The 26,313-nt window shown below is 34.7% G+C and overlaps 2 protein-coding genes across 14 annotated transcripts in view; both read right to left on the reverse strand.

Moving 5' to 3' along the window:
• Positions 1-5,595, reverse strand: part of LOC118499499 — a 107,153-nt gene extending 101,558 nt beyond the window's left edge. For 8 of the 11 annotated variants that reach the window (XM_036020620.1, XM_036020619.1, XM_036020618.1 and 5 more), the window contains exon 1: positions 5,405-5,595. In XM_036020620.1, the coding sequence (XP_035876513.1) occupies positions 5,405-5,580 (176 nt within the window). In that variant the 5' untranslated portion in view covers positions 5,581-5,595. Of the gene's footprint in view, positions 1-4,093; positions 4,177-5,404 lie in introns of all 11 variants that reach the window. The other 3 variants (XM_036020622.1, XM_036020626.1, XM_036020624.1) reach the window with 3 other exon arrangements.
• Positions 5,596-9,927: 4,332 nt separating this feature from the next.
• On the reverse strand, positions 9,928-23,534 carry NUDT12 (nudix hydrolase 12). Of its 3 annotated transcripts, none has more exons than XM_028522345.2 (7): positions 23,370-23,463; positions 20,689-20,900; positions 19,588-20,171; positions 17,324-17,491; positions 16,179-16,292; positions 13,297-13,496; positions 9,928-12,328 (listed from the first exon to the last, which is right to left on the reverse strand). In XM_028522345.2, the coding sequence occupies exons 2-7, from the start codon at positions 20,892-20,894 to the stop codon at positions 12,218-12,220; spliced, it is 1,383 nt and encodes a 460-aa protein (XP_028378146.1). In that variant the 5' UTR covers positions 20,895-20,900; positions 23,370-23,463; the 3' UTR covers positions 9,928-12,217. The 3 variants fall into 3 exon arrangements, with proteins under 3 accessions (XP_028378146.1, XP_035876523.1, XP_035876524.1); XM_036020630.1 differs by having other exon boundaries at positions 11,881-12,328; positions 23,456-23,533; XM_036020631.1 differs by lacking the exon at positions 16,179-16,292 and having other exon boundaries at positions 11,881-12,328; positions 23,456-23,534.
• Positions 23,535-26,313: the final 2,779 nt, after the last annotated feature.

Here is a 26,313-nt window from a genome sequence, read left to right on the forward strand (position 1 = left end):
AGGAAGAACTAAAAATGAAAATCACTTGCACTTCCAAAAGTGTCTACCCTTTGCTTGACAGGTAGACAGGTGTGAGGCCACCTACCCAACTCCCTCATTTCTCATCAGAGGAAACAGAGTGCTGAGAAGCTGCTTTACTTTTTTCTCCGCCACGACAAGCCTCTGAAAGTGAGGATTTTTTTTTTTTTTTTTTTTTTTTTACTGAAGATTTTTGGAAGGTTTTAATGCTTTACTGTGTTAAATGTAGAGGCTCTTTCTGATATTCATCAGAAACTCTTCCTTCACTTTCTCACTTTCTTGAAAATGATTCAAGTGAAAGGAGCAAAATTATAATTGGGAAACCCCAGTGTACTTCCCACAGAGACAGCCTTGAATTTGGCACTTTGTGCGTGCTATGGGCTTGAGATTCAGAGCTGGACTTAATGTAAAAATGTAAATATAATGCAAACTTAAAGGAATTTACAGTTTAGCACAAGGATATTCAAACTTGAGAATGCTTACAAATCACTGAGCAACTTGCTAAAAATGTAGATTTTGGGCCTCACTTTACAGATTCAGATTCTGAGGTGAGGCTCAGGAATACACCTTTTTAATAAGCACTCACCCTCCAATCCTCTTCACCCACACCAAGTGACTCTGATTTCAGAAGCACTGTTGAAGCAGGCATAATTGAATGGGTAGAATGGAACCTCATTCAGAAAACCTTTAAGAACCTTAAGATTTTAGGTAGGGCAGTCTTGAGGAAACTGGCAATGAATTCAGTTTCACTTCACTCCACTTCATATCCTTCCTTTCCCAGATGGTACACACTAAAGATTAAATTTTTTATTGTTTATTTTTGTTTTTTGGCTTAGACACAGATCCTCTTTCTTTCTACATCAACAAGACTTCTAGGAAAAGAAAATGTCTTGAGAGATCACTGTTTATATTTTCTCAGCCCAGTGTAAAGAGGCTCTACCTAAATTGTGTCCTAAATCAATCTTAGGTGTTAACTTCTCAATATCCTTCTTTCATCTGTGCAAAACATGATTTATGATAAAAATTTAGCAATCAGATTAGTAGGCTATGGCTTAGGGCCACTAGAGTGAGAAGATATTATGTTGTATTTTTTATTGCTTGTCTCTTTTGTGTTCACATTTGGCTTATCAGAGTCAAAGTGTTCTTACATCTTGTATTTGATTATGCTTGCAAGAGCTAAAATAGTTGGCGAGTATCTGGAGGATTATAGTGTAGTGGAAATGTTCAGAAGGAGTATATTTGGCAGGGTGAATGACAAACCTAAACCTTGATCTTCCTGTTTATAATAGTGCATCCACCATCTCCTGTGAGCTCCAGTATTTACAGGGCATGGTTCTTTATGAAGCGCCCCTAGTGAGACTATCTTCCTGGGATTAAACTAGATCCCTGGCTACTCCATGGTTAACCTGACTTGAGTCAACAGAAGTCTAGAGCAAATTTACTTTTGGACCTAGCAAAGGTAGACAAAACTCCTCAGTGTACACAGTCCCAGATTATCCTAATCCTCTGAGGAATCACTGGAGATATGGGCCAAAATGTAGGATCCACAAGGGTAAAGATTATGTCTATCTTTGATGTGCTCCTGTTCCACATATGTGGAAGAACATAGTAGTTAATAAACATTTATTGGATGAATGAATGAATGAATGAATACAACTTGCACTATTGTCTCTCAATATCAATAGTGTGTACTACTTTCATGAGTTTTACTACTCCCATAAAATAGCTGTGCTGTTACTTGCTTAATAGTTTTTTGATTCATTAATTTTTTTACTTTAGCTTCATATAGATAAAATTTTGGGTTGTAGCTAATACACCTGTAAAACAAAAACATAAATAATTTAAAAAATAATGAAAATACCTTCACGTGCACCACCTAAAACCATTTTGCATACCAGTAAAGTCACTCACTTTAGAAGGTACAGTTATAATCTATGTTATTATCATGACACTATGAGACCAGAAAACCCTGAAGAAATGTATTTTGCTTTGATTAATTTCCTCTTGGGCTTCAGAATGACTCTTAGAGTGCAAGTTTAGCTAATTCCACGTGCAGAATGAGGCATGAATTAAATATCAGTATATGTAGAGAAATCACCTTATTCAACTATGATTAGAACCCTGGCTACTCTAAATTTTTGTTTTCAATTGCTATGTCCAATAAATCTGTAATTACAGTTTTCTCCTACTCTGACCTTGACCAGCACATGGACTTTCAGAATCTTATCTTGAGAAATCCATTTCTATTCACTCAAGTCCCATGGGACACTTTATTTCTCTTTGGCTAATTATACTGTTTTCAACTAGACACAAAGTGATGACTTCATTTCAACACACATATTTCAAATAATAAAAATTTTACTAAAATGGTGTGTTTCATTAAGATAAAGAGACAAAGTAGAGCACATATGTGTATTTAAATATGTCATTAGTTACCTTGTAAAAGTTAGCAAAAAAAAAAAAGGTATAAAAGACTAATTGAAAAGATCTCAGGAACTTCTTTTTTCTGCCCAAGACTTTCACTACCTATTAATCAAATGAAGAATGCCTCTGAGTTTTTTAAAGAAAAATGATGTCTCCTGTTTTGCTTATTGAAGTAGAGGCATACAGCTTCAGTAACTGTATTACAGAAGAGTCATGCTTCTCGGCAAACCTAATTGCTGAATTATCAGTGCTTGATGGGTTTAAATAATATCCTCTTAATTTTGAAGCACTCAACCTTAATCCTCAGTCTGAAATATAATTTGAAGATAGTGTCTTGATCTTCATACAGAAACCTCTGTAATTCCCGCAAAATATGAAATCTCTCTGATTTGTTTAGTGAGGCAGTTTTATTCCCTAGGGGCACATCTCAGCAGTTGTGCTGACATCGGAGTTTTTGATTGTGCAAAACAAAACATTTTCATTCCTTTGCAGTCTAGAACAAAAACAAATAAACCGACAAAAACCCGAACCTGATACACAACGTGACACTGCCAAATTCTAACAAGAGTAGGAAAAATCTCGTCAGTATTTAAAACAAACTCATAATCTCTCTTCTTACCCCCTAAGCAAAAAACTGTGTTTTACTCATAGTACTCTAGAAAATGGCTGTAGGTTAATACTACTTCTTCATGTCATTCAGAAGAACACAATCAACATGTTCTTTCAAATGTTTCAGTGGAAATATAATCAACATCTGCTATTTAGTAAGAGACAACATTTTTACTTTTAGCAATTTTTACTGTACTTTGAACGATGTTAACCTCATTACTTGTTTAGCATTCATAATTTAAGAGAATTTAAATTACCTTGAAATTACTGTTACCTCTGAAAAAATAATTTGATAAGGACATTAATGTAACAGGATGTAAGGACTTCAAAGAGACTTCAATTAAAAGATTTAGAGAAGATGTCTTCAATAACTTAGAAATCACAATTTTTAAATATTTTCTATAATTACTTACCTGATTCACTACACACATTTTTTGTAGCTTAATCCAAACTAATGTATGTTTTTGAAAGCAATAAATTGGAATGTATTTTAAATTGTTCTATGCTTGCTATTTTCTGCTGATCTTCCTTTTACATAGCTTGAACTACTGAGTGTGCTGTATTTTTGCCTATTACCATAAAAAAGTGTGTAAATTGCAGTCTGGCCAATGATAATTATGCTTAGAATTATTTGCCAGGTTAATTTAATCACTTTATGATTGGATTTCTTTTGGGCAGATAATTAGTGCTAACATTCATCCCATTTCTCCAGTTCACTGAGGTCGGGGCAGTCTCATGAAATTAGAGTAGCGTATCAGTGCATTTTGTTCAGGTAGTGTATACCTTCACAGATTTGATCTTAGAGTTTCTACTCCTTTTCAAAAATAATCTGTAACCAGTCTCTGAAAGGAGCTTCATAGCTGATGAGAGTCGAGAATTTGACCCGTCACATTTAAATTTCTGGTATGCAATTTTATGTTTTATTTCTTTTTAAATTTTTATTTATATATATTTTTATTGTTGTTCAAGTACAGTTGTCTACCTTTTTCCCCTCTCCCCCCAGCCCCAGCCCTCTCCACTTCTTACCCTTGATCCTACCCACCTTTGGTTTTGTCCATGTATCCTTTACCTGGCATGTCATTTTAAAGACCTATTTGAAAATCTGGTTATTAGATGATTTTCCCCCTGAAGAGAAGACACCAAGACCATTTTATGAGCATGCTGATTTGTAATTTCATCACATGGTTACTACAGATTTGTTTGAGAAGTTAAACATCATATAAAATATTTTTTAAAAAGTGAATTGTTAGCAACTGAAGCACTATCTAAAAAAAAAGTAGGAAATAGAAATTTAACTTTCAGTTTTCTTTCCCAGTAAAGAATTTGAAGATACTTATTTAACATTAAGGTAATCTGACAATGGAATTAAAACAACAACAAGGAATGTTTAAATTCTGGAAGAAGAAAAGGGAGATTAAAAGTCATCTAATATTTAAATTTTGAGTGAGAATGAGGAAGGTAGGAAAAACTGTTGAAATTCCTAATGTGAGAGGAATCTGATTATAAATGTACATTGCCATCAAAAGCAAAGAACTGACGGTAAAATTGCAAACACATCATTCTGCAAAGTTTGAATCGAGATTATTTACACAACAAATATTAGCCAGAATACTCACCTATTAAATTGCTTTGAATCTCAGACTAATTGCTATTATTGTTATAGAAAAGAGTAATCCATAACATGTTCTTTCTTGAGATCAGATCATAATGTTTTGGGTGATTAAGATATTTCAAAAATTAAATAAAAACATTTATGTAAGTTAAATTAAGGTAAAATTAATGAAGAGAAATCCTACTAAGCCAGATGAGAAAATCATTTGGCAATTTATTAAAATCCAATTTACATTAGATAGTAAATTTAATGCTGCCATAGAAACAAAGCAGAATATAGAAATTCAAAACAAAGATTCTGCTTTGAAATGAAACTGACCCTGCCTGAATTCAGAATGAATTTCAATTATGCTTGGAAGCCTAGCTTGTCAATTGCATTTTCCTTGCTTTCCAAATGCACTATTTCACATAACCAAATTAGGATATGGCTAGTAGCTATTCAAGTGTGCATATGATGTCTTTCTTAGCCCAAATAAAAGAGGCCTAAACACATTAACTATTGAGAATTTTTTTGGATGTAACCATGCTCTCTGATAACAGAGCAAGTTACAAACAGCTGTTGGATTTTCTGTGACTGTAAAGAAAAACATTGTTAAATTGTCCTCATATATAACATTCAAATAAGTTTCCCTTTGTTATTATCCTTCGCTAAGCCACTAATTTAGGACAACAAAGATTAAAGTATTTCATTCAAAACAACATACAAAAATAAAAAATTTAAAAGAAAATATAATCAGCTCACCTTGGTAAAGCCTTTATAGATTTCTCAGCTCTGAAGGAGACATGAATTAAATGCAAATATGTATTTTGAAAGGCAAGAAAATGAAATAAAGATTTGATGACCTCGTCTTGTTCTACTTTGGATTTATCTGGGTTGTCTAAATCCAAAATCTGATTACCATATTTAATCTTATGCATTGTCAGGAATGATCTACCACCCTTTAATCAGTCTATTATTATCTATCTTAACCATTCCCAAAGCCTGTTTATTTTCAAATATACTTTTACTGCACAGTGATGCTCTTGTGGATTAGGAGCTTCGATAGGGGCATTCATGATACACAACTATGATGTTCACATGGTACAGATTAAGGGAAAGAAACCCAAACAAGAATGAAAACTTAAATGATCTAGTTTGACTCTTTATCAGCTATTTATCATTGAGTGGTAGATCCAGGAGCAGAGGCAATATGGTGTACAGTATAGTGGAGGTTCTAGACTCTCACTAGAGAGATTTAAATTTGAGTTCTATTTCCATACCCTATGTTGATCTTGCAGAAGTCATTTGACTTCTTAGACTCAGTGTGTTTATTTATAAAATGGGGATAAATAAGCTCTTAACTACAATTTTTGAAATACTGTGAGAAATATAAATAAAAATATAGTTTAGAATCTTTAAATAAATGAATGAAACATTTCTATTTAAACTAGTAGTATATGATATTGGTCATAGTTATTCAGATGACCCTTAATAAAAGTTTATTGATGCATAATAAAGAATTAGGTTTGTCTATGGCTTTTTGCCATACAAATATAAGGGGTTGGGAAAAACAGAAGTGATGGGAGTTTAACTACAGAGGTAAATTGCTATGCTAAGGAAACTGGGCTTTCTCCTTTATCCACAGAGAGGTCTTTCTGAAGAATATTAAGTTAGAGAGCCCTGGGTGGTTGGCTCAGTTGGTTGGAGTGTCATCCTGTGCACCAAAAGGTTGTGGGTCTGATTCCTGTTGGGGTGTGTACTGGAGGCATCGATGGATGGTGTGTCTCTTTCTCCTTTCCGCCCTCTCTAAAATCAATAAACATATCCTCAGGTGAGGATTAAAAAATATGAAGAGAAAGACTAGATAAGATTGCTTCTAAGCGAGATCTCCTTGGCTACAGTGTGAAGAATGGATTGGGAATAGAACTTTCAAGTAGAGAGACCAATTAAGGAAATTGAGCTGAGCTTGAGACCAGGTGAGTAGCCCAAAGTAGGATGGTGACCATGGAGAGATGGAGTTGGGGGCAGGCAGTGACAGCGAGACAGAGACTGACATTTAAGAAGTACAAGAAAGTAAAGAAATAAAAGGGGGAGGATTTGGAGATTGGCTGTGGGGTACCATAGGGTGAAAAACAAGGTAGATATATTAAAGATAACAATATTTCAAGTTCCAAGACTTGCAAGGTAAGTCTTGGGCACTTGCAAGACTACTGAAATAGGGATAGAGAAACAGGAACACCCGTGGGAGACAAGATCATTTACCTGTACATGTATACTATACAGGACACTCTGAGATGTCCAAGCAAATATATCTAATGGGGAGTTGGAGATAGAAATTTGGTAACCAAATAAGTAGTTGAAGGTTATGGGGAAAAAAAACATGTAATGATAAGAAAAGATCTAACCTAAAAATGACCAAAATTTAAGGAATTGGAAGAGGAAACAAAGACTGAAAGTGCTTTCATGAGTGCAGCATTATTAAAGGACTTCTGTAAGATAGCTCTGGCAAGTGGACAGATTAAAGAATTTGGAATGAAATGCTGGGGTTCAAGCTTTAGCTTCTCCATTTATTTAACAATGTGCCTTAAAAAGTAAAATCCTTTTAGTCAATTATAAAATGGGGATAATGATATTAACATGCATTTCACAGGGTTAAAGATAAAAAATAATTGTCAACACTCTATATAGAGTTCTGTATAGATAGTGTTAGTATTGAGAATAAGCTAACTAAAGAGTTCTATTTTCTTAGGAGCTTGTTGGAAATAGAGACCTATTAGTTCTTATATTGGAAAGAAAAAGCAAAAAACAACTTTTACAAAGCTCACAAATCTGAGTTTGAAGTAAATTTACAATTTATTAGAACCAATGGCACATTTTCTCCTTTCATCCTGAACAGTGTTTCCCAGAACAAACAAAGTTCCTACCGGCTTCCCACTCACGGCTGCAATCCCACCGAAGCCTTAACTAGCACACAGAACAGACGGTCAGGGCTGTCACAGCCCCTGAGGTTTGATTTTGCAGCCGTTGTTCCAGCATCTTATTTGGACTTCCAAACCCTATGAACCCTTTGAGTATTCAAACTTGTTTCATAATACAAGTGAATCCAGCAACAAAAGCAAAATAACTCTTAGCAGCAAAGCTGTTGGATCAATGGCATTTTAAATCGTTTTTACCCTTAGTGATAGAGATGACATCAGCTTACTGCTATTTGAACGCAGTAATAAATATTTGTAAGGTGTTTTACTGAGATGTTCAAAACATCACACAGCTCCAAAAGACTGCAATTTCAGGCTAGAGCAAAATGGGCTGAATATAAACTAAACAAAAATAAACTTCAGATTAGATCAGTTTTTTATCCATTCTGTTCTAAAATAGATATAAGTACCATTGTCAATTTCTACTCCTGGGTGGAACTCCCATGTTACTGAAAATGAAACTACCTCACAAGTTAAGTGATTAGAATTATGTTCTTAATCCATCAAGGGTGAGACAAGAAGATGGTCTGGTACAGCTCCCGTGAACCCAGGACTAGAAAGCCAGGGCAGTTTTTCATTCTCTATGCTGTAGTTTGTCTGTTATCAGACTTTGTATTAGAAAGAAAAATGTTTCCATTAGCAAAGTTTCTTTTTCAACTCAATAAATCCTTTTTAAAATTTCACAGCCACCCCCACTATTCTGTACAGCATCGTCATAATGGGAATTGTGAAAAGGAGAAATATCCATTGTCCAATGCTATGGCATTGTCTGCTTAGCAGTGTCAGAAACATAATATTCTTCAAGGAATAAAGAAAATTTGAAAGTGCTAATTCCACCAAAGAGTACAACTATGTGTGCATATCATTTAGTGAAAATCGAATGAGGAACTTGCCTATGAGCCCAAGTAACACATCCAAGTGTTCATTTTATAGTTGAAAAATTATTTCTTGAACAATAAACAAGTTCAGGCTTCTGATTACCCATTTCTTCCCCATGCAATTTTTATTACTTAAATAACTTTCTTTTGATCATTTGTACTTTTGGAAAATAATTATTTGGAAATCTACTGTATATGATAATAAACCACACTTCCTCTTTCAAAATCTATTCTGAATTCTGAATGTCTCAGGAAGAAAAAGGACAAGATGTAGTATAGAAAAATCACTGAACTTATTTTCACCAACAGCTCCTTTTCAATTCTTTCCTGACCAATGAAATGCTTCTGAAGATGCAGGCTCCTGGCAACATCATTATCCATTTCTTCAAAATAGGAGTTCTCAAAACGTGCAGTGTGTCTGTGTCTCATCTACCTCTGTGCTGTCAAAGCTCCTAAGCATTTGGCCCCTTAGGGAGCACTCCCCCCACATCTACTCTGAAGTCAAACTCTCCCACCTCCTTTTCTAAGTGCCTCCCTCTCCAAGTGCCTCAAGACCTAGATCTTTTACACTTGTAGACAAATACTCTTAATTTTGTGCTTTGAATTACATTGTCCTAGATCTTTTTCTACTACAGAAAACTGGCCCTTTTAAGTGTAGCACACACATAAATTTCACTCGGCATCACCATTCTCACCTCACACACACATGATATATATTATTATAATATTATATACCATTTTTAGAACCTAGTAACTGATTCTCATCCGTAATACAATGTGTTATGTAAACTTTATTCTCAATTATTAACAAATTTGTTTTATAAACATTTTCACCTAATGTTGTGCTATAAGCACATTAGCAACACAGTTCTATCTACTGTTGTCATATGAGATTTAGTTGTTTATTTACTTTATTAACAAACTTACTGTCTCCTTTCATCTCATGGTCTCACTTTGCTTGTTCCATTTTTTTTCTGTCTTTATCCACACCCCTTAGCTAAACTTTAAAAGATTTACTCAGTTATTTTTCCAACTAATTAAAATATGTAGGCTTCTAATTCTTCTAGCCCTTCCATGAAGAATAAAAAAATAAATTCAAAATGCAAAAACTGGTAATATTAGACAAGTAATACAAATAGACAGTAGATACACAAATATGAAATTACTGACATATGTACATGTAGTTTGGTGTGTGTCTGTGTGTGCATGTATGGACATGCATACATATATATATATATGACTCAAAACTATAAAATTAAAAAGATTTAAACAAAAATTTTAATCCAATATGACAACTTTTAAAAGGGCATTTGTATATTTTGTTTACACATCATTAATTCTAAATAGGAGATGATGACTGAAATTTAGCCTTTTCCATTTTTTCAGAAGATATTTATCAAAACATTAAAAAGCACACACAACACACAAAACAGAGAATAGATAAAATTTTTAATGTATTGTTACTTTTATTTCCATTAGAATACATTGATGGCACTTGATCCTTTACCATTTCTTGGCTATTTCTTCTACTTACATGTAGCTATTCACCTCTCAGAGGTTAAGAATTTAAGAAAGATTATTAAAACAATAATTTAGTTAGATACTGATTTTCCCTGAGTACAGGGTTAAATATCAAAAACTAAATTTACAACTACTCGTTGATACTTTGTATTTTACTTTGCTATCCTAAAACTTTTGATGTAATCTTAGGATCTATAAGTACTAAAATATATTTGAAGTAAAACTGAACTTTAAGTCATTATACTTAAGATAATCCAGGCACAGCATTTTCTATATGCCTATGTAGTTCAAATTTTATTATGTATCAAATGTCCTGTGTAAGTCTTAATTTTGTTTAAAGACCTAATACCAATAAGCCTTCATCAATTACTAAGAAAACCATTGTTTGTTAATAAAACAAAGTTTTACCTAATAAAATGATCTTATTTAAGTTAAATTTTAGTATCTAAAATTTTAACTAACAGTATTTGGTAAACTGAATTTATTCTTATTATTATTTTGATTTATCTTATATACACTTTCAGTAATAGTTTCTACTTTCGATCAGAGGAAGAATGCTTCTCTGAGTTATACAATATAAACTTGTAATTTACTTAACTGAAAATATAATAAATTGTGTTAAAATTATACATTGTAATTGTATAACTTTCATTAATTAATTACCTTTAATGAATTAATTAAATTCACCTTTCAATATTTCCTTTACCTTATCTGTAAGAGAAGGGCAATGAAATCTATATATTATCCTTTAGGTCTCTTCCACTTCTAACATACGATAGTATATAGCCAAATTATATAAATTTATGTATTTAAGTGTTACCTTTTAAAACAATTTCAAAACAGCCTTGTAAAATATGACAGTTCTGTGTTGCAAAACTGTTAAGTACAATTTACTTTCTCTAGAATCTTACTGTTTCATTTCTAACATATACTTACTTTATAAAGCCTTCTTAGAATGTGTTAAGGCCAAAAGCAAAATGTTATATATGAGCTTAATAGATATTATTAGTAATGATTATATAGCTTTTTGCTAATGCAGATATATTCCTTATCACAAAATGCCATAAAGCCAGTGTTTTTTTAAAAATACGTAAATCTTTCTGTGATTTACATTACATCTGACCTTTGAGGAGATTTCCTTTCAAATATGTTTCATTTCAGTGAAAAAACAGAGAATCCTGATTTGTCTTAAGACTTTGAGCAGATCTAACAGAAAAATAGATTAATTAATTTTAGGTTTAAGGAAGAGGCCCCAGACACAATATATGCTCTTACTTATTCTGCGGAGTTGTCAAAATAGAAAATTCTTAACTGATGAAAATAGACTAGAAGCAACACTGTAACTGCAGCACTGTTAGAACAATGAAACCAGGAGAAAAAAATGAATTACAATGGGAAGATGAGCAAAAATCAGCTACTGACAACTAAAAGACGCTTTATGGTAATGGAAAGACTAAAAATTCAAGCTCAAAATTCATTAAAATGATTTTGTCTAATTTCTCAAAAAAGATGTGACATCAAATCAGTGTTTTTATTAACTATGTACATATGCAGGGTCTGGCACAAATAATGCCCACTTATTACAAACTCTTTTATTACAAAATCATAGGTACGTAATTCTGTAATATAACAATATCACACTCAAGCACACCATATGACATTTTAGGTGAAATGTTCAAATTGCTGTCCATCTCATGTGAGACATTCACATGAATGAATGTCTCATTCAGCCACACTCAAGCAGGTGTTACTTCTGCCAGACCTTGTATATGAGATTTAATATCTGATCTTTGAGAATTATTTGTAAGTGTGTTTAATTTCAGCAATGGATCTTTAATGACTAGTCTAATGCTTACAAGAGGTGCTAGGATTTCAGTGTACTTACATTTTTGGAACATATTTCTTTACAACATGATTTCTCTTATTAGAAATATGGTTTTGTGAAATAGAATTGTGGAGCACAACCAAAAAATGTTCTGGATAGCAGGATGATCCAGATTTAACAAAATCTGAGGCAATGTTGTAACTCATAAAAATAAGAATTCTGTGGTTAAGTTGAAATGCACACTTTGAAAATATTTTAAAATCCCAATATGACATTTTGTGTTGTGACATTCTAAAGAGCACTGAACATTTCTAACCTCTCTTGAGGAATAAATGGTATAAGAAATGAATTAGTACTCAAAGTCTAGTTTTTTGATTTAGAGATTGGGGTTCATTCCAATCCAGTGTTTGATTAGTTGATGTGCAATAGCTCGGCTTGGTGGCACGAAGAATGCCTGCTGCTTCCCTTTGGTCAGAACATCCACAACCTAAAATATACCATAATAAAATGTATTAGGATTTCAACACTGTTACACCTAAATACAACTTCTATGCTTATACGATAAACTAAAATGTGATGACTTTTCTACTGAATAACAACAGTAGAAAGTAATAAATTTCATATTCAACATGAAATATTTAATGCAGCATCTTTAGTTGCTTCAATGAATTAGTGATTCAATTTTTAAAATATTTGAGTAATGTATACTTTCTTATGAAAATGAGGTCATGAAAAAGCAAAGCATATGCTCCACACTTATATTCAAAGTGATGTCAACTTTTGGGACAGGTTTCACTTTATAAAATTTTGAAAAAATCTTATTTTTACTTTTAAAGGTTGAGCATAAAATAAAATTAATTTTATTTAGACAAAGTCACAAAGAACTTCAGATCTTCAGTACTGCAGAATATTCATTTATTTTCTACAAATACTTTGGGTCATGCAAAATACGTATTTCTAATTTATCTTTCCTTATAAAACTTACTGATATTGTAAAAAGTTCTTGCAAGTATATTTTTGTTATACAGTTTTGTCATTCTTGTCCTAAGTATATTTTAAACTGAACAAGAACTTTTCACAAATTTTATGCATTTTTTACTGGTATTTTTAAAGAGATAACTGTTTTAAAGCTATAAATTAAATATAAAATGTTTAAACATAACATTCGTGTTTCTCATCTCTGAAATAACGGTTACCTATATTAAGTATACTGAAAGGCATCATTAATTTGAAGGAATCGTGTTTGAAATTGGGAAATGGCACAGAATCATCATTACTCAAAGAATCTCATAGAATGAATTAACACAGGACACATCAATTACACTGTAATCCATGCATGATGAGAGAGCCACAGCCATTCATTCAACCTGTTGAAAGCAAGTATCCTTGCTGCATGCCTACACCGATACAGTCAGAGAACAATCAATAGCAGAAGGAAATTAAATTGAACTTTACCTGTTCTCTAGTGAACCAGCGGGCATCCTCTATTTCATTCTTGTCAACTTTAATTTCTGTAGACAATGCCACAGCTAAGCAACCAATCATTAAGGAGGAGGGCATTGGCCACGGCTGACAAGCGACATACTGAACATGGCCAACTTTGACTCCACTTTCCTCTTCTACTTCTCTCCGAACAGCATCTTCTATTGTCTCCCCTAATGAAATAGGGCAAAAGAACAAGTAGCTGATGAACATGCCTTGGACATACTGTGCTCTGAACAGTTCAAACATTTGGAAATCATTTTGGACAGAACCCACTCAAAGAATCAGAAACAGGCTGAAATTGGATTGGAATTCAAGAAAACTTTATTTGTTAAAGTATATGACTGCATACAGAATCAAAATACCAATATTCTTTTTATTTCTTAAAGGTCCAAATCTTTATTTACATTTAAAAAATAACATCTACAACTATCTAGCACCTACTATTGGCTAAACACTATGTAAACACTTTAAATAGTATTTCATTTATATATTATCACTGAATAGTTATGTTGTTACATGATTTCTATAAGTGGCTAGTCTTTTCTTCACTAAAATCTTCAAACTCTTTTTTTCTTAGGTTGCCAGTTATTGCAGATAACTCTTTTCAAAATAGTCAGAAGCACATAACACTAAAAGTTTAAAAGCAACATTAAATAAAATTCAGTATTTTACTTTCTAAATGATTACTTTCTTCTAGATTAGTGATTTTCAACCGGTGTGCCACACAAATTTTAAAAATGTATGCAATGCCTACTTAGTCAGGGGCACTGATCTCTTTTCCCTTAGACTGTCAAATTGAAAAATGACAAAGCCAATACAACAATAGCCATCCAGTGTGAATGGCCTGTCTCGAACCATAAATATATATATCATGTAACACAGTTGCATCTTGTTGGTCATATCACATAATAAGAGTGTGTCTGATTGGTTAATACTTGGTAACAAAAGTTCTTATATACAAGTATAGGCATCTGATTTTTTGAAAATTCACTTTGGAGCAAAAAGAGTAATTATTATTTTTGTAAATCAATCAAAATTATACCTCTTTTATTTGTCAGATCAGTGAAAAATATATTTTTTAGTCTGCCATAGAATTTTAATAATTAGATTGTGTGTGCCATGAGATGAAATAGGTTGAAAATCACTGCTCTGGATGACTGTTGACTCAGCTATGATAAAATAAAATGATGCCAATAAAGGTACATTTTGATTTGCTGGACTTGAGAATTAGAATAAAGAAAACATATTCTAAGTTAAGTTTATCTGGGAGTTTAGAGATATTTTGCTATTTAAATATAGCTTTCTTTTTCAAATAGATTAATACATTTTCTATATTAAAATTAACAACTTATGTTCATAAAAAACATAGTGAAAAGATAATTCATAGACTGGCATGTTTGCAAGACCATAACAAAATAAAGAATAACATATAACACATATTAAAAACTCCTAAAATCAATGAGAAAAAAGGCAAACAACCAAAACAAAAATAGGCAAAGAACATAAACATGTAAAACCAAGGGATAGAGAAAATTGGATGTTTAATACACATTTGAAAAAGATACTCCATCAGCAGGAAATAAAAATGAAAACAACAGTGACACACTATTTCATATCCATCAGAATGGCAAATTAAAAAGTCTGAAAATTCTAATTTGGTGAAGATGTGGAACAACAGACAATTTCATGTACTGCTAGAAGGAATGTAAACTGGCAGGGACACTTGAGAGAGCAACTTGGTAATATCTAGAAAAGGTTCAGATGCTCATATCCTATGATCTAGCCATTCTACTCTCAGGTATGTATCTAGATAACTCCTGCAAATGTGTATAAGGAGTAGTATAAAAATACTGATGGTAGTGTTATTTGTAATAGCAAGAGCTTTGAAGTAAACTTAATGACCAACAGCAGAATGGATAAATGAATTTCAGAATATTCATAAGTGGAATGCTAGACAGCAGTAAAAAGAACAATAAACAAACAAACCTAGAGGTACTAGAGGCAGCATCGAGCCACCAGAGCGTGGACTTAGAGACAAACTATCCAGGTTTGAATCTCTGCCTATCACTTACTAGCTGCTTGATTTTGGGCAAGTTATTCCACCCCAGTGCCTTACTGCCCCATCTATAAAATTGCTGAGGATCATATGATTTAATATATGGAAAGCCTTCAGAACACAGTGTGGCTCTACATGTGTTTATTACTATTATTATCTAGCAATGCAGATTGATGTTAGAAGTTGAGATTAAAAATATATTAATTAGATATATTCATTCATTTATTCCACAAATATTTACTGAACTTCTACTATTTAAGAGGTACTGCCCTAAGGGTTTGGGACACATTGATGATAAAATACAGCCTCTTTCCTTATGGATCTGGCTTTCCAGTATGAGCACGTAAATAGAGAGACTGACAAATGGATGGACAGATATGTGCACACATACCAGGTTATGTGGTGATGAACACTGCAGCAAAAAAAAATGGCAGGATAATAGGGACTGTGAGCACAGGGTATGGGGCTACCTCATGTATTGGGGGCTATCAAGAAAGGCCTCTTTGAGAAGGTGACAGCTGAGTCTAGTACAGAAGGAAGTGAGGCATAAATCATGTGGATACCTGGGATAACAGCAATACATGACAGAGCAAATACTGAAATTTTAAAATATACAAAATTATTCCACCAGTAAAAACAATAATTATCATTTCAAATACACAGACAATATTTAGAAATACCTGTTTTATAACATAATAATTTATCAAAGGTTATTTCTCAAATGTTATCTAAAACTTTTATTGGGAAATTATAAGTTAATGAAAGTTATTACAGAAACTATTTTAAAAAGGCTTACCAGGTTCAATAAATCCAGCAAGGCAAGTAAACATGCCTGGGGGGAATCTTTTTTGCCTGCCTAGAAGACATTTGGTCCCATCTGGATGAATAACTTGCATGATTACTACTGGATCTATTAAAAAAAATCAGATGTATGAATGACAGGAAAAAGTAATTGAAACTAATTGTGTGTGTAGGGTCCCTGCCTCGTAGAATAATTATAAGGTGTATCTACAGTAAGAACAACACTGTTGTCTAGTTACAAGAGATTTTCCCTTTCTGCTTAATGACAGTATTTTAGAAAAGTTGTATAGAATACCGTCAGTGAAGTGAAAGATCGCTTTTGTCCTCCTTCTCATCTTAACAATGGTTATTGTGTACTTATGGTGCCAGACATATTCTTATGTTCTTTAATAAGAAAAAAGTGTGAATAGATAGTATATGGATGGCATGGGGAAAATTCAAATTTTACCCTGGTAAACTTGCCTCTCTCTTCCATCCCAAACCTTAACAAAATGTTTTTAAAAGCTAACATGGCTCTATGATCAAGTTTAAGCCATTAAAAAATACATATACATATAAATTAAGTAACAGTTCACTTCTCCAAAAGTCACTAATCTAGTGAATTATCCTCCCTATATCATGATTGAGATCCAGGAATCAAATACAAGAGGCTCTCCAGCAGTAAAAACAGATGTCACTAAGCCATGCACTTTACTTACTCCCAGGCGACCTCCACAGGTGTTTCTTTGTCTATTCCCCCCCCCCCCCCCCACACACACACAGTTTTAAAGGGCTGGGTTATCAGATTTCCAAATCCCCAGCAGACTCAAAACATGGATTAGAAGAAGGAGAGAAGGTACAGGCAGATACCAGCAGTTACGAGAAGGTAGCTCCAGGCTGTACTGCTTTGGTAATGCCTCAAACAGGTACCAAATGTGGGGGCTCTTTTTTTTTTGTCTCTGGCTAATTATGTACAATGTCCTTTACTTAAAAGTCATGAAAGTATGTAATAACTTAATATTTATAATCTTAATGGTTAAATTAAACATGCTCTTAATAAAAATGTTAATCCATCTGTAACTGAAAATCTTGTCTTCCCAGAATGTCTTATTGCCTAAGATTCCAGATGGCTGAGACTGCGCTGAAAAATAAAGGGCTTACCAACTCTTGGATATGATGTATTATGAACACCATGAAGGCTAGGACAGTCTTCTTTTAAGCATACTCTTTTATAGCCACCTTCTTCAATTTTAGTTGCACTTCCGCAGGTTGGGCAGAACTTATATCGACTGTGCCAGGCAAGAACAGATCTTGCTTGAGCTACGACCCCTTCAAGAGAAACAAAAAGTTTTAATTCAGTGACAAATTGTGAACAAACTAATTTATATGTAAAATGTTCTTAAATCATAATGGAGACATATACTGAATATATATATATTGTAACAATATAAATATTCTTAAGTCACAATAAAGACATATACTCCTGAATAGTTCTGTGATCAAAGGTTTAGTATTCCTATTTTTATAATGTATACATAAAGTAGAAGATTAAATTCTATGTATAACAAATGCAAATTAGATTTAACTATAATTTGAACTAATAAAGTATAACTCTCATATAGATAGATGTACTAATATCCGTCTTACACACTATATTAACTCAGACTTTTATTATAGGTGATTTTGAAATTTTGTGTAAAGATTCTGGCGTATAGTGACATTACAAATGGTGACTTTATAATAGAGACTTTTATAAAAATACACTACAAAGGCAGTTCCTAACTTGGATTTGAACTATAAAAAACAATATTACTAGGAAATTGCTGGAACTCGTCTCTACCTTTGTGACTAAGCCACTACTGGTTCATCTCACTGTGGAACACATCCTATTTACAACTGGAAACTGCAGAGCATTAAAAAATACTGTATTTACACTGTTCATGTCTCTGCAAGGGCCTTCCTTATCACCTGAGGGAAAGTGAACACTGACAGGTAACCCCTTCCTCACCTCCCATTAACTCCTCCATCTCTCATAATCTAGCTTCTGGTCCTTCCATTACACTGACACTCCTCTTGTCAAGTTCATTAACACTTTCACACTACCAAAACCAAAGATTCTTATTAAAAAAAACAAAATAAAACAAAACAACTTTGCCTTCACCGTACTCAAAGTCTCAACAGCATCCAACACATTTGACCAGTACCTCCCCAAAACACTCTGCTTTCATGGTTTCCATGTCTCCTGTTTTCCTCCTATCTTACAGTCACACCACTGTAAATGACTTCTCTACCTCTACCTGACCTCTAAATTGAGAGGGATTCAGGCATGATTCTGAGAGTCTCTGTCTTACTTGCTCTCTACTCTCTAAGTAATCTCAGTAGTTTCCTGTGATTTAGATACCATCTTTGTGTTGATGAATCCCTATAGGTATTTCTAGTTCTGACCTCCTCTCCTTCCCTCTCTCCAGATTCTAACATCCCCTACAATTTAGCCTGCCCAAAACTAGTATCTTCATTTACTTACTTCAAGTCTGTCCTGCTTTCCTTGCTCTACTCATCACCTTACATTATTTTATCAAAAATACTATCATTATTTGCCAAATTACTAAAGTTCAAACCTAGCAGTCATTCCTGATCTTTTCCTTCATTATTATGTACTCTATATGCATCCCATCAAGTACTGTCATTTTTTTTTTCTCAAAATATACCTTGAATGGATCTCCTTTTTTCCATCTATACTACAATCACTTTAATTCAGGTCATAGTCCAGGTTACTGTCACCTCCTTCTCACTTATAATAGCCTACATACTGATCAAGCCCTATCAGTTCTACCTCCAGAATGTCCTGACTCTTTCACCCTCCATTAATTCAAGCCACTGCAATCTCTTACCTGGGATAAAGTAATTTCTAATCACCTCTCAGTGAGACTCCTGAGTTCCATATTTAATTACCTATAATTCATGATTTACAAAGCAGGCAAAGTAAAGGCTTTTTTTGTCTTTAAACATAGGTCAGGTTATAACGTTTAAATGGAATTTAGACTAAAATACCTAGTTTCTTACCATGGCATAAAAAGGCCACACAAGAACTGGCATACCCAGCAATAGAAAACAAAACTAAAGTCTTTGCCATCAGGCTCAATGTACGGTGCTCAATCATTATTCACTGAAGAGTCAAACGAAACCATCACACATTAGGGTTAATTGTGGGGAAATTAATCTTGGCTGATTAAGACTGCTGTAACTGCCCAGGAGAGCAGTCCCCTAGGGTGAGAACTTTACACAAGTTTCTAAGGAATACACAGCTTAATTTCACTACTTACTGGAAAATACATGTCTCCTAGGAACTGCAGATAAATACAACTGCCATATAGTTCCAAAAACCAGATTACTACTGATACAAGTAAAGACTGTTCACTTCTTACCAGCTTCATTTTCTTTCAATTGCAGAAGAGCTGGCATTGGTGGATGAAGAAAATAACAATTTTCATGTCTTTGCTTAAATTCTTCAGCAGCAACAGGATCTATACCTAGAGCAAACCAGGCAACCAACCCATCTTCTCTTGGGCCTTCCCCAGCATACTTAAGTAACTCTTTTTTCATTTCAAGTTCTACTCCAAGGAAAATCAAGGTGATTTTTTCACGTTGAGCCAAATAATCCTTTATATCTGTGTAGTTCAGCTGACAAAGCCTGACTTCTGGTTGTTGGGAACTTTCTTTGTTGCCACCTAAAGTAACCAAGGGATTTAAATCTGAGAAAAGGATATAAACTGTGGCTGGATGGCTTTCTTTAGCTAGTAGCCAGTCAGTATTATTTCTTTTTTCACTTTTCCGGTCCAGTAGTGTCTTGCTAAAATAATTTTCACATTCTTCTACATCACTGGTTAGGAACCAAGGCTTCTTCTGACCTTTAGCATTAGATAGTAAATTAGCTATATGCTTGTAACCCCAAAACTCAGCGATATCCAGTGCAGTCTGCTTTGATCTATTGACAATGGATCTGTCACACCTACAGATAAAAGGAAAAATATAATAGGAAATAAACATTTTCTCCAGTGTTTATTATAATACAATATTTTTAGATACATATGTAACAAGTGGGAAAGTTAAAAGAAATAATCATAAATGATGTAAAGTTAGAGAAAGAAGATATTTTAATTTTTGGAGAATTATACAATTAAAAAGCAGTATGTGCTATTAGATATTTAAATTTTACAAGGAATTTGTCCTAGTCACAGTGGGTAGATTTACATTTTCTATTTGGGGAACCATTAGATTAATTTTGCTTTGCTTCATAAGTTTGTTTCATAAATTTGTTTTGCTATTAAGAATGAAAAGTTAATTCCTCAATAAAAAGTTATAAGCTTTGACTAGAAATTATGCTACATTTTGTTAACAGAACTAGGCAATGAGTCATTTATAAGTCCAATGATATAAATGTGGCTACAAGAAAAATAAAAAAAAAAAGATGTAACTCAGAAATTAAACCACATCCTCCTTCAAGTGGTATAGCTCAAAATGTTTACCCTTTCTCAAGTAGCAATTGGACAACATCCAGGTGCCCATTCCTTGCAGCATACATTAAAGCAGTCCAGCCATTTTCAGAAGTTTCATTGAGAAGAGATGGAGAATGACTGAGAATCACTGTTAACTTGGCAATATCTCCTTCTGCAGCTGAACAGTGAAACTGGGAAATTATTTCTTGTTTCGGACTTCTCTTTATAGAAGACATTTCTTCCTTAAAAAAAGGAAAATAGAAAAAAAAAACATTTGCAATTGCTTTTTATATCAATGATTGAACATTATCTGAGTGCTGATATAATTAGAATAATAGTTATGGATTCCCAAGCAATATGCTCTTCAAAAGTTAATTAGTAATAAAATGTCATCACAGCATACACTTCAAAACTGTCATCAGCTGAGAATTTTAAATATAATTCAACATGACGGATATATAAAATAATGTGTATAGAACCTTTGGTAAAATTGGGGGCCATATGCTTGGGAAAGGGAGTCAGGTAACAGCTTTACAATGGAAAGTGGGAATTTGAGGTAGACAGAGGGATTTCAATGGGAAGAGGATTTAAAGCAGACAGAAGTAATGGCAGACGTTTTTAGCAGATGACAAGTATTATTCTCTTAATGCTTGGGTACCAGAAACAGGTCCCTGCCCTCAGAGGAATTATAATCCCACAGTAAATTACTCAAAAACTAAGTTTCTCATGAAAACCATTCATTGCTTTTCCTTGCTCATTTCTGTAACCTATGTGAAATTTATTTTTGTTCATAGTGAAGGGTCAAGACACATTTTTATCTCACTGAGTAATCCATATGACTTGGCAACATTCTTGAAATTACCGTCTTTGTCTCATTGCACTGCAGTATTATCTTTGTCATAAATTGATCATATATTTTTGATCTATTATTGGACACTTATGTTGATTATTTTGTTTACCCTTGAAACACAGAAACCTTTTAAACATTAACTTTGCATTGATTATATTCCATTGTTTCATTAAGAAAAAAGTATAGATAATCATTATTTCATACCTCCTAATAAAATTGTCTAAACATGGATTGAATATGGTAGGGCACAAATTGAGCTATTTTTGGTGGAAGTGGTTCATGTTTCAGTTGTCTATCAACTCCTCAAAGTACCTTTTATTAAGGTATACATTTTTTCTATAAAATGCTGTTAGGAAAAGATTTGGGTTCCTAACTAGGCTTCTACCATTCTAAGTAATAAGATATTTAGGCTTAAAAGGAGGAAAGGTTGTAATCCACAATGTTTGAAAGCTGATGTCTCTAGGGTTCTGACCCTACAATTTGGCAGATCAGTTTTACAGTAGTAGTATGAACAAAATTTAAGGGGAAAAAATGGACAAGAGAGATTAACTTTACTTGGTGTCTGTTCTTTCCCTTATCTACTATTCATAAATGAATAGGTGAAACTTATAAATAGGTGAAATATATTCACAAGAGTGTAAACATTTGGGTAAAACCTAATAATAAAAATTTGTTTATAACTTAAATTAGGAAGAGTGACTTCTGTATTAGAAAACATTTTAATTTTTGATTTACTCTAGAATGTGCCTGACCATTCTCTTCATGTTTAAATGCTTAAAAATATTGTGAATAAAAAAAAAAGATGTATCTTTTCAGAACTTTGTTTTGAAGCACTACTATATACTGACTGGTGTAGTCTCCTTTCTAAGGTGACTTTCCTTTAAACTTTCTATACAGTATCATCATACAGGTCCTTTATTAGGTTTACTTTAAATAATATTTCACTGCCTTATGCTCTAAGTCATGGTCACTTCCTCAGCCTCAACACAGGCCACTCCAGGTGACTGCAAAACTTTCTCTCCAGAAATATAGTACCATTCAGTAGCTGCAGTGCGATGCAGTGCTTTCAGGAGAAAGTGGAAAATGTACTTTTCCCCCCTTAGCTTTCTCGGCACAAAAACCATCTAGAAATAGAACCATTACTCATTCTAGAGAATTACGCAAAGTCTGAAAACCAGCTCTGCTGCTTGATTTACTTTTTCATCTCTCATTGACAGGCCCTCCAGAGGGTAAGGATTTGAAGGCAGGATCAGGTGATTCATATAACCTATTGTCCTCGCTTTCCAAGAGGAGCATGTACTATTCTGAGAGGTCATTTAAGAGAACCTTAGGGTTCAAGGGTCTCAGATTTTATCCAAACCAACATGCACTTTTACTGATGTGTCTAACTCGGGGCCCATGACTTGCTCAAGGTTACCAGTACATTGCTCAATACGGACCCGGCTGATCTCAAATATGGTTCTGTCACTTGTCACCATTATTTAAGGAACTACCCTTCCTTGGGCACTCAGGGTGGTCATTTAACCAATCGAGCAGCACCCATGCACCGTCTCTTCAAACAGTCAAATGGTTTGAGACAGTTTATTTTCTTGCCACTACTGTGAATTCCTCCTTTCAAAGTGAAACCACGCCTAAGGCAGCATTCCCTCTCCCCCACTTCAAAGGCCGGGCTGGAAGTGCCACCAGCCACAGAACCCGCTGCCTCCGCGCCACCTCCCGGGACCCCGGCCGCAGAGCCACAGCGCCCGTGTCCGTGTCCCGGCGCGGGTCTGCGCCACACGACCCAGCAGGGCCAGGCGGGAAGCGCAGAGACGAATGAGCCTGGAGGACTGGTCGCAGCCCCAAGGGCAGGGCGCGTTACCTCGCTGCTGCAGCTGTCAACCTATGCACGACCTGACCAGAGGAAATCGGGATGTGGTCGAGGGACTGAGAAAACCCCACGCTTACTCTTCCCGACGCCGGATAGAGCCTTTCTAACTTCCGGTAGAGGGTTGGTGTCCTCGCACGGCCTTATGGGAGACGTAGTTTGAAGGTCAGAGCCTGGGAGCGACCAGAGAAAGGGCGGGGTTTGTGGGGGGGTAGTGTTGGGGGAAACATTCAGGAAAGTTCTGGGCAACAGTTCCCTGCTAGTAGCCCAGGTGTCCTGGGGGTGAGTGAAGGGTTGTTTACTCTTCCAGGTGAGACCAAGATGTGTGGAGTGTGGTGCTGGTGATGAAAACCTCTAAGGCCTATTGAATGGGTTTAAAGTTTTCGAGTATGTTGCGGCCAACCGATAAAGTCCAATGCAATGGAGTGTCTAAAGCATTCTTTCATGTTAAATAAAACTGGAATGATCTTAAACAAGTTGTTGTCCTCTGAACCTCAATCTCTTTATGCGAAAAATGGTACCATGTGTTGATGCCCACTTCATTGAGTAGTTCTTTAGAAGGTACTACAAAGTGCTAACAACACATTTCTGAGTTGTTGTGAAGTTTAAATAGAAGAATGCATGCAGAGCTCTTAGGACAGTGCTAAGTCTAGAGCTGGTACCCACAGCACAATTATCGTTGCTGTTCTGTATTATTTTAGTTCCTTCTCTTTCATGCTCCTAAACTTAGAGAAATTAAGTGAGTCCAAGGTTACAAAGGTAGGTGTTGGCAGTGTTCTAATTTTCAGACTTTATTTATTAAAATTGTCTCTTGGGCAAAGAGTCTCTTAAGGTTGACTATTGCTTCCTGCCTGGATTTTAGTTACTATATTAATGGCAAAGAGCACCAGATGTTAGAACTCTGTCCTTGAGTTCCACTAAAGAAAAGAATTCTGAGCCAAGAAATTCAAATATAGTGAAAATTTATTTAGAAAGTCACAGAGGTAAAATAAGTGAGTTGTGCAAGAAGTGAAGCAGCTGGGCTGTGTGGACTCAGGAAACAAGTTACAGAGGCAAAAGAAGGGCTTTTGGAGTTTAGGAGAAAGAAAGCAAAGTGTGTGCTTTGAGGGAAGAAAGGGGGAAGGGATGCCCTGGGCATGCTCTAGAGAGAGAAAGAGCATGCCCTGGGGCCTTCCTCTTATGGGTCTTTATCTAGAGGTGTCCGGGGAGGATTTCAATAGAATATTCTTCAGCTTTCCAGGTGTGTCCTTTTAGGGTAGTGGATTTTACTGACGGGTCACTTCTAGGGTAGGAAGTCCTTAGTGATTGTAGCTGGTCCTAATGTCAGCCATGGCTGTTGCTGTCTGGTTCTGCTGCTTTTCTGAGCATTGAGCTGAAACACACCTGAAACCTAGATGTTTTCTGTAGTTTGATGAAAATATTGTCCTTGTGATCAATAGACACAAGGTTTTGTTTCTAAGATTTTTGGATATAAGTCTGAACCTCATTGTCTTGAGGGAGTGGACATGCAGGGCTTGTATGGGGCATCGTGTGAGGCTATTCTCTGGCCTTCTTTGTTCCCCATCTAAGGGGTCTTATATGCTAGGGGAGGAAAGCTCAGGGGTGGGTCCAAAACACAGGACCAGTGATGTGAAAGGTCAAGGGTTCTAAACTGATGTGTGAAGGGAATTCACCCTGGGGTGAGGTCCCACCCTACAATACTTGTATTCCCAGTTTTGTTCATTGCTAGGCACCTGGGGCTTTGTGCCTGCTACTGGAGCTTCAGTAGCTGGCCTGTAGTTCCTACTCTGCTCATATCTGTCTAACCACCTACTGTATCAATTAGAAGCTTCTCACAGTGAATTTTATGTATGTGTTGACATTGTATTTTCATAACTGCTCTTTCTAGCTGTGTCCTATGCTTCTGTCTGTCAATAGTCGTCTTCAGCCCTTAATGATTTCAGTGATCAGGCAGGAGTGCAGGAATACTGAGTTTTAGTTAATTCACTCGGAATACCCAATCTTTGTATTCCAACATATAGTAAGGTAAGTAAATCAGATTAACAAATGCTCACATATTAATCACTTTTGTAGCATAAATAATTATTAATGTATAGTCTTTCTCCTAGCCCATTAGATTCTTTTGAAATACATCATAATATTCTTTTACTGATAAATATTTAAGAATAAAAGTTTTGGGGTTATAAATGTATATCTATAATATAAAAGGGTTTTTAAAAAGAACATTACTATAATATCATTAGTGCAACTCAAATTTTATAATTCCCTAATATCATGAGACATTCAATATCAAATTTAATCATTTCATAAATTTTACTTTTTTTACTTGAATTAGGACCTAAACAAAGTCTCCACATTACATTTGATGATTTTTTAAATGTATATGTTCACCTCTAATTTTTTTCTTGAAGTTTATTTGTTAAAGAATGACGATCACCCATGTGGCTCAGTTGGTTGGCTCGTTGTCCCATAGCCAGAGGGCTGTGGGTTTGATTCCTTGTCAGGGCAAATGCCTGGGTTGCAGCTTTGATCCCTGGTCCAGGTGCATATGGGAAGCAACCAATAGATGCTTCTCTCTCGCACTGGTGTTTCTCTCTCTTTCCCTCTCTTTCCCTTCCTCTCTCTCTAAAAATAAGGATAAAAACATGTCCTCAGGTGGGGATGGGAAAAAAAAAAAGGATAATGATCAATTGCTCTACAGAATTTAGCACATTCTGAATTTTGCAAATTGTATTCCTATGGAGTCCTTTCTCTTGTATTTCTTGTATACTGGTAGTTAAATCTACAGGATTACCCAGATGAAGCTTTTAAAGGTTTTTTTTTGGCAAAAAGATTTCATAGGTGTTATTATTCACTTTTTGTTGCATTACATTAAGAGGCATAAACTGTCTGGTGGTCTTTCTTTTTATCGTGCTTTAGTTGGTTATTGGCTTCAGAT

This window comes from Phyllostomus discolor, chromosome 3 (genome assembly GCF_004126475.2).
Source record: "Phyllostomus discolor isolate MPI-MPIP mPhyDis1 chromosome 3, mPhyDis1.pri.v3, whole genome shotgun sequence".
Classification (NCBI taxonomy): Eukaryota; Metazoa; Chordata; class Mammalia; order Chiroptera; family Phyllostomidae; genus Phyllostomus; species Phyllostomus discolor.

What these genes read in the sequence shown, in the direction of transcription:
- NUDT12 (XM_028522345.2), bottom strand. Translation starts at nt 20,894, where the DNA reads ATGTCTTCTATAAAGAGAAGTCCGAAACAAGAAATAATTTCCCAGTTT. An exon ending in TGCTGGATTTATTGAACCTG is followed by an intron (nt 13,497 to 16,178) that starts GTAAGCCTTTTT and finishes CTATTTCATTAG; the next exon opens with GGGAGACAATAGAAGATGCT. An exon ending in GCTGGTTCACTAGAGAACAG is followed by an intron (nt 12,329 to 13,296) that starts GTAAAGTTCAAT and finishes GGTATATTTTAG; the next exon opens with GTTGTGGATGTTCTGACCAA.